Genomic DNA, 9,006 nt, shown 5'->3' with positions numbered 1-9,006 from the left:
TGGGCGCCCTCCGGGGAGAGAGAGGACACACTTGTTAAAAGGAGATGGGGGTAGAATTAGTTGTGAGAGCAAGTAAGCCTTGCTGGGGACAAATGGGTTAAAGGGGTGGCGCCGGCTCCTATCGAAGACCCACTGGCGCGACGCGAGCCCCGCCTCCGCCCGCAGCAGCCGCCCGCCGAGCTCGCGCAGCCGCAGGCGCCGGGGCAGTGCCCCCGCCCCCGCCCCCCGGCCGGCAGGGGACGCGCGCGCCGGCGGCCCCGCCCCGTGAACGCGGGCGCCGGGGGCGTTCCCGCGGCGGGCCAGGCCTCGGCGAGCTCCCGGGGCGCGGCGGGGGCTGCGCAGCGTTCGGGCGCGTGCACGCGGGGCGGGAGCGGCGGCGGCACGAGGAGGAGGAGGAGGAGGATGGCGGAGTCTTCGGACAAGCTCTACCGGGTCGAGTACGCCAAGAGCGGGCGGGCCTCCTGCAAGAAATGCAGCGAGAGCATCCCCAAGGACTCGCTCCGCATGGCCATCATGGTGCAGGTGCGGGGGGGCCGCCTGCTGCCCTGCCGGGCCGGCGCGGGGAGGGCTTGCCCGGAGGAGCGGGCCGGGCCTGCTGCTCCGACCCCGCGCGGGGCCTGCGGGCGCTCGGCTCCTCCTCCCGCGTGGGGCCCACCGGGGGACCTTCCCGGAAGGTTTTGCTGATCTTGCAGGAAAAGCCCGGGAAGTGCTTTCTGCAGCTCGTGGTGCCTTTTGCTTTGTAAAAATAAGGAGCCGCTTCTATCTTCATTTCTGGGGGGGGGGGGGGGGTGGAGTTCTTGTTTTTTTATTGCCATTCGCCTCAGGGGAAGGAAATGTGTGTGATCTTTGGAAGCTGGTCTGGTTTTGACCTGCCTTGTTCGGGAAGATTTTTGTCCTACATTCATGGTGGCGACTGGCACGTGAGGGTTTTTTTTTTTAAATCTATTTCGGGCTTTTATTTCAACTCCCGCTCACTTTGATTTTTTTTTAATTGTGCAAAACCACACAAGTCGATGTCATTTCTGTACAGTGCTTTCACTTTTGGCCTAATTCGTGGTTTAAAATAACCTTTTCCCCAAACTTTCCAGGTTCACAGGCGCATTCTCTTCTTGATGTATTTGCAGCCAGCTGGTTTGAGTGAGAGTGGCTCCCGGATTCCTCATCTGGGCTTCTTGACGGCTTAGGGGCCGCCCCCGGTGTTCCCTGAGGCTTCAGAGTGTCTGGGGGTGTTGGGTGGGCTGTGAGCTCTGTCTGAAGGCCCCTGCCGAGGCTGAGGGGTTTCTGCCCCACCAGCTTCCAGCTTGCTCATGTCTGCCTGAGTAATCTTGGTTCTCACCTGCCCTGCCCTGCCCCCCCCAACATAAAGCTGTCTATTATCCAAACATGGTGCTCATGGTCAAGGTAATTTGGTTTTTCCTCCCTGCGGTGAGACAGTCCTGTGTTTTAGGAATGCTGGGATCACCTTCGCTGGATTTCCACTTACGGGGTGGAAGAGAGTGGGTACCAAGTACTCAGGGTATCTCATTTTGTCATGTTTCAAGGACTGAGGCTGCCATCTTGGTATCCTCAGGGCCTACATAGCTCAGTACTTGCACACAGTACTTATGCAGTAAATACGCACTGAGCATGTCTTGGGTTCCAGGCACTGTTCCAAGCACTGTTTGGTGGGAGAGGCACCAAGAGACGCTCTGACCTTGGCAACTTCCAGTTTGGTTAAAGGGAAGATGACTGGTAATACTGTAGAGGGGTGGGTCCCACCTGATGGAGCTGGTGGGAGCTTGATTATAGGAGTCGGTTATTCACAGAAGTGGCAGGAAGTTGAGGACGGAGAAGCAGGCAAGGCGGCCTGCCATTTGAAGAACCATATGTCCCACTAAGCATCTTGCAACTTTACCCTGAATGCATGGGCAGCCTGGTCTTAGGAAGCTCCCTCCTACTGCAGGGGGCTCTTAACATGGTGTCTGGGATGGTGGAGAGAACTCCAGGTCTATGAGTTTAAGGGAGAAATTTACATCCCTTTGTTCACTAAACTCCAGATACAATTCATTATTTCCTCCAATTATGAATGTAAGCAGCAAAGCAGAGGCCTATTAGCAGTAAATGATCTTTGTCACCTACAGTAATTACAGATATTTTCATATCACTTTGCATTTGTTGGGGCTTTCCCAAAATATCATTCACGCTCATCACTATTTCAGAATTACGGTAGGTCTTAGAATGGGTGCTAGATCTCTATTTAATGTTTTAAAACTCATGGCTTACTGTATCCCAGTAAGCTTTTTAAATGTTTTGATAAGTATTTCAGTATAATTGATTTCCTTTGTGAGCCTGTGTATTTTATTATGCATTTTTAAGTGTTACTCCAAGGAAGGTTTAAATGTTATTCCGACAGCCAAAGAGGACCCAGTTCTATTGGGAAGGACAGACAGAAAACCTAAATACAGCCAGTGTGTAGAGGCAGGAAGGACACATGAATTGAGAGGAGTGCTGGCTGTGTCTGGGGGAGTCGGGGATGGCCCCATTGAGGAACAGACTGCTGAACCAGATAAAGTTGGACATTCTGGGCCCTCATTCGGCATACGTGATAGTGAAAGAAATCATTGTTACGAGTAAATACGGTTTTCTGTAATTGTCATCGGAGGTGGAGTTTTAATCCAGAGTCTAACGTTGGTCTTGTATGCTGAGCTGGCGGAGCCGGGAAAGAAAGAAGCCTTTCTTCTCCGTCTTGGCTTTGAATACCTTCTTTTGCATTTCTATGGGAGGCTTGTTCTCTCGGTATCAAATACCTGCTACTTTAGCCGGCCTGCCCTGGGCAGCCTCCAGGGGATGGGCTAGGACTTCTCCTTTAGACTGGGAGGGGGTTGTGGTGGGCCCTTCTGTTCCTCTGTCTTGGAGGGCTTGAGTCCCCCAGTGTGGCCATGTACAGTGCGGTACTGGTCATCCCGCTCTCTGTGGGCTGGATGGGCAGTGGTATGGCCTGTTTCACACAGAAGGAAGCAGACAGTGGCTGAGTGAGGACCCTGCTATGTGGTCGATGCTAAGTGTTTGCTGAATCCACAGCCAAAGATTGTGCTGCTTGCTGGAGCTGTGCGGCTGCCAGGTAGTCTTGTGACCTTGGTCTAGTGCTCTTCCTGCCTTATCATCCTGAGTCCTAAGTTCTAGGGTAAAGCTTTGCTTTGGTCAAGGATTCTTATCTTGAGGGAGATTGGGGGCCCTTACAGGCCCCCAAGCCTGTGCTGTGAGTATGCCTTTGGGCAGCACCCCTCTGGTGCCTGGCATAGCCACATGGTTGGGGACTGTCGACACAGATAATCCATAGTCAGTTTATAAATAAAAATTGGGATGAGTTTATCATGAGCCAAGTTCGAGGACTGTAGCCTGGTGCCTTCCTTTCCCAAGGAAGGAAGGGCACCAAAGAAGTGGGGTGTACAGAGTGTTATATACTGTCTTGCAACAAAGAGCATACATCACATGTGACGGGACTATCTCTTTTACCGTTGTCACAAGTTACTTAGCTGGCACAGCAGGTCGGTGGTCAGCAGGCCAGGGGTCACAAGGTGAGCACAGCACATCAGTAATTAATCCTTAGTTTCCAAGGAGAGATGCTTATCCTTAAAGAAATGCCAAGATGAGGCCGGCCCTGTGGCCGAGTGATTAAGTTCACGTGCTCTGCTTCAGTGGCCTGGGGTTTCACTGGTTTGGATCCTGGGCACGGACATGGCACCACTCATCAGGCCACGCTGAGGCAGCATCCCACATAGCATAACCAGAGGCACTCACAACTAGCATATACAGCTATGTACTGGGGGGGCTTTGGGGAGGAGTAGAAGAAGATTAGCAACAGATGTTAGCTCAGGTGCCAGTCTTTAAAAAAAGAAAGAAATGCCCATATGGGGGAAGTTACATCCCTATCTTTAAGGGCATCGTTCTAGGCTTTGGGACATTGTAAATGTTTAAAACAGATGTATAATGCATGCTCAACAGACCACATCGGGCCCTTTTGGAAAAACTCCAGTATATCCTGTTGGTTTTTATTGATTTATCGTTTTTCCCCTTTTGATCACTAATCTTTTGTTAGATAGCATTGATGATCAAAATATTGTCCCTTGATGCCAGGGTGATTGCTGCCTGCCCTGGGTCCATCATGTCCCTTGGTGCTAGGCTTTTATCTCATTTATTTTCTCAGTTATCCACATTGGGGGGGAAGTAAACAAGCATAGATATACACATATTAACAGGAAGCATTTCATAAGTTATATAATTTTTCAATCAGTTTTCGATCATTGCACAAACATTGTGCGTATGCTTTTACATGACTCCTCATGCTCACATTGTTTACAGTTATAGAACAGGTATAGTAACAGTGACGACAAGTCAATATTTGAAAAGATTAGTTTTATGATGAGTTCTTTGGCATAGTCTTTATCAGAAAAGGAAATTGGTCCAGGATTGTAAGACTGATCGACCATCTCAAGTCACTGAGCAATCATTACTCCAGCCTGTATACCAGTCTTCCAACACTGAGTAAAGAAAATAGTAATTAGTTTGAATATTATGACTAATACAAGAATTCCAAGGAGTAATAGAAATAGGAATTGCAATCCAGGTCAAAAAAGGAAACCAGTCTCTGAAAGGGGCCGACCAAACAAGTCAAGACTGGGTGTAGAATCACTTAAAATCTTCACCTGCTTTTTCACGTGCTTTAGCAGAGAGAACACATTGGACGATTCATCAGATATAAAAACAGCATTCAGTTCAAATGATTGTGTATGTACCATCTTGGGATTAGTTAAAATATCGAAGGCCATTCTATTTTGAAGGACAGCCTTTCTCATTAAAGACATTTCAGTATTTAATGAGGCTATTTCTGCTTGACTGTTGTTAGGGGCTTGTTCAGTAAATTTAGTCAAGGCTTCTATGTGTGATATGACGTCTTCTAGCCTCAAGGAACAAATTGAGCCACTTGGTGGCCATACCAGTGGAACACCAAATGAGCCCATCTGGCCTTAAAGAGAAGAAGATTGGCAGCAGGTGTTAGCTCAGGGCGAATCCTTCCCTGCATCCTAGGGAACCTCAGGGTGCAGTGTTTTAGCCGTCCAGACAGTGGCCAAGGCCAGAGGTTTGTCCCACGTAGCTGTTGAGTTTCATTAGGAGCCACCCAATAAATGCCTGGCCTTCAAGACCATTCTGTTCAAACCAGTCACTTTCTTTAAGTATGACAGTATTCTGAAAACCTTAAATGGAACAATTATAAAATACATGTATGATTTAAGCATTACAAAGGTTTAAATGAGGAGATAGAAAGTTGGAAATACAGGCCTGGTCCGGAGTCTTAGGACAGCTGTCTACAACAGATGCCATGTTCTCATCCTGGTTTGGAGATATTTACATTAATCAGTTGAAGTCTGGTGTCGGAAAATGGAACTGAAACCCACTCAGGTAGTGAAGCCTTTTTTTTTTCAAATGAGAAATTTTTTCAAATGAGTCTGTGCCTTTTGATTCTGCAGCACGTGAATTGGTTAAAAGTACCTGATAGGGTCCTTTCCGACAGGGCTGCAAAGAGTCTTTTATCTAATGTCTTTTTTTTTTTTTTTTATTTTAAAGAAAGACAGCAGTTTGTTTTTTTTTAAAGATTGGCACATGGGCTAACAACTGTTGCCAATCTTCCCCCCCCCCCCCGCCCGCCCCCCCCAAAGATTGGCACCTGGCCTAACAACTGTTGCTGATCTTTTTTTTTTTTTTCTGTTTTATCTCCCCAAACCGCCCCCCCCCCCGTACACAGTTGTATATCTTAGTTGCACATCCTTCTAGTTGTGGGATGTGGGACGCCGCCTCAACGTGGCCTGACGAGTGGTGCCATGTCCCCACCCAGGATCCGAACCCTGGGCCGCCGCAGTGGGGTGCCGAACTTAACCACTCTGCCACGGAACCAGCCCTTCTAATGTCTTTTCTAATAAAATCTCCAGGTCAGAGTCCCTGATCTTAAAGGTCGTCTTCTCCCGTGAGCTCACTGTGAAAAGAATCGGCTACCAACGTCTCATGTCTTTCAAGTGTCTCAATGAGACCTTGACAATAATTAAGAGATCTCCTTTAAGCAACATTGGTTCAAAACGTTCTTTCGTCTAATTGCGTAGGCTGTCCAGTTATCGTCTTGAAAGGGGCAGCCGATGGTTACCAAAGGACATAGATCTAAGCTGGAGGAGCACTGCAGAAGAACTTTTGGCTGTGAGAGGTTAAATCTTCTGAAAGCTTTGCCAATTGAGTTATGATTGTGCCATTAGTTAAAATGTATTATTGGCCAAATGTCGCAAATAGATAGAATTTTTTGTCTGGTGAAATGAATTCGCTGGTCTCTGTGTAACCCTGTAGGAAATCCCCAAACAGGAATTGCCCATTCCAATAATAATTTACCTAAAGCCGTTGCTCTTCTGCAAGGAAAGGCCTTAACCCAATGTGAGAACATACAGATCATTACAAGATGTATTTATCCTTGAGATGGTGGCATTTAATCAAAGTCCAATTGCAGTGCCTCAGAGGGTCCCTGGAAGAGGAAAGTGGCCTCGTGACTCATGAAATAGTTTCCTTGGATTCTATTTTGGGCTTATAGCACAGTGAATATAGGCTTTATGAGCCACTGTGGGAGAAAGTTTCCTAAAGTATTGTTTTCCCCGAAAATCATCATTTCAGATACCCAGTGGGTTAAGTGGTGCATAAGCTGGAGCAGTGGCAATTGTGCTCCAGTAGACACTATGGGTTTTGTTTTTGTTTTGGGTTTTTGTCGGGCCCGGGGAGGTTGCTCAGGAAGATTCACCCTGAGCTAACATCTGTTAGCAGTCTTCTTCTGTTTTGTTCGTGGGTCACCTCCACAGCATGGCCACTGATGAGCGGTAGGTCTGAGCTGCTGAAGTGGAGCATGCTGAACTCAACCCACAGGCGACGGGGCTGACCCCACTATGTTTTTTTTTTATTGGGCCTGAGCCACATCTGCATGGTGGTGTCAAAAATTCCCCCTTTTGTTGCTGCCTTCGTTTCTCTTCTGTGGCAATTTCTTGAGTCTGTAGGAGGAAATCTTTTTCTGGGTTGACAGAGTTAATAGAAAGTGGGCATTCTCGAGGCTGGACAGCGTATTCAGCTTGATAATGTCCTTGCTTATCGTTTAAGACCCATCTGTAAACCAAAGTAGATAACAGAATGCAGTCGTGGTGTTACCAATTTTACCTCCCTCTGACGGGACTCCAGCCCACATTTGGGGGAGCTCTGGGGAAGGGCCCATGGGTGGGCTCAGGCCCACAATCCGTCCCTTCACCGGAGGGTTCTTTTCTGTTTGGTGTCATTGATTTGAAATGAAACTGAAGCTGAGCGTGCAATGGCACAAGCTTTTAATCAATGACCAAAGAGTGGAGCCATGGGAACTATGTTCTCAAAGCAGCTTCTCAGCTCTTAGGGCAAGTAAGCAGCTGTTATAAGAGGCTGAGGTAATGAAGGGGAGGAGTATTCATGGTATTCGGGGAGCAGGGTGGGCTTTCTGGGGGAACAAGGGTGCCACCTCTGTTCTTTCCTTGATTGTGTCCTGCCGTTGCCATGGCGCTGGGGGGTGTGTTATGTAGCGTGGTAACATATTACAGTGAGCATATGATGAGCTGCAGGTCTGTGTCAGGTCAAGTCAGACTGCCATGTTTTGCCTGCAACCAGTTGTAACTGGTTTCAACCATCTGTCTCAGCCATCTCCTTCCTCGTATTTTCCTGTAAGCTAAAGAGAATGGTTAGACTTCTGAGCAAGGTTGTGGTTAATGTCTTATGGGAGACAGTAGTCATTTTCCTCCTGTGGTGCTGGAAGCAGGGTAGCAGGGTTAAGATGGTGAATAATATTTACCTATGCACTAGAACCTAAGAAGGTTTGTCACCATTTACTTGACACAGCTTCCCATGCAATTTAGCATACCAAACAAGCCTAATTCGTATCTCCCTCTTTATAGAAAGAGAGAACAGATCTCTTTAAGAAGTCCCAGGGGCCCTCTGAAAATGCTCAGAGAAATTTTCAAGTCAAAAGAAAGACTTCACTTTGGATATGAATATTGGGGAGTTTGTCAGAAGTATGAAAAGGTTTTAAAACACTTGGTCAAACAAGATCAAGTGCATGCTGATCTCTTGTCACTGTGAAACAATGGTTGCTGTGAAACAATGTATAGTTACCATTTAACCCAAGTGAGACTCACTCAAAAGTAGGGAAATCTTTTTATAATCTCTTTATCAAGAGCAGACTACAAGTCCAGGAAAGTTATCCTTTTAAGAAAGAAAAAATCAAGTTCTAATTTTCGTACCAGCTTTTGATATTAAAACTTACTCGGATAAATAACCTTAGCCAATTTGACCATGAATCACATATGTTAATTAGAATTTTTAACCTTTGTAGACCTTAATTTTTTAGTGGAAGCTAAGAAATAAGCAATTACAAACTGTCTTCTACATTAGCATCCTGTGACTTGGCAAATTTAGAAATACCTTTCTATAGTTTCTAGAAACATGCTACTTCATAGTATGATTTTTGAATAAAATAAAGATATTTTTACTAGTGGACCCAAACATCTTTTGGTTTTTCTGTAATAAGTCAAAAATAGATAAACCTATATTTAGTGATTAACATCTAATATTTTATCTTATTGGGAAGTGATTTAGGTACTCAGTAAATTTTATCGTTTAATTCAAGTAGCAAAACTCTAAGGTTTCAAGTTACCAAAGGGTTTTGAAATTATTTTAAGTATGTACACCATAACATATAATTATTGTTAAAAAGTTCACCCAACACTCTTCTCTTTTTCACACCTAAGTTACTTGTTTCCATACTGATAACTCTGAAAACATGTTTATTTTAATCAAACCAGCAAACTTAAATAAGCTTTCACTTTTCAGAATTGTTTGATATCATGTTAGCTTGAAAGGCATTTGGGTTAGTTTCCATTACATTTATAAAAGCGCTTATTTTAAGCCTATTAAATAGCGCTCTTT

The 9,006-nt window shown here is 46.0% G+C and overlaps 1 protein-coding gene across 1 annotated transcript in view; it reads left to right on the top strand.

The window, feature by feature from the left end:
• Positions 1-285: 285 nt before the first annotated feature.
• PARP1 (poly(ADP-ribose) polymerase 1) overlaps positions 286-9,006 on the top strand; it is a 53,093-nt gene continuing 44,372 nt past the window's right edge. Inside the window, exon 1 of the mRNA XM_044762758.2 lies at positions 286-522. Coding sequence (XP_044618693.2) covers positions 403-522 — 120 coding nt within the window. The 5' untranslated portion in view covers positions 286-402. The remainder of the gene's footprint in view (positions 523-9,006) is intronic.

The sequence above is a fragment of the Equus asinus genome, chromosome 30 (genome assembly GCF_041296235.1).
Source record: "Equus asinus isolate D_3611 breed Donkey chromosome 30, EquAss-T2T_v2, whole genome shotgun sequence".
NCBI lineage: Eukaryota > Metazoa > Chordata > Mammalia > Perissodactyla > Equidae > Equus > Equus asinus.
This window is presented reverse-complemented; position numbering and strand designations above follow the sequence as displayed.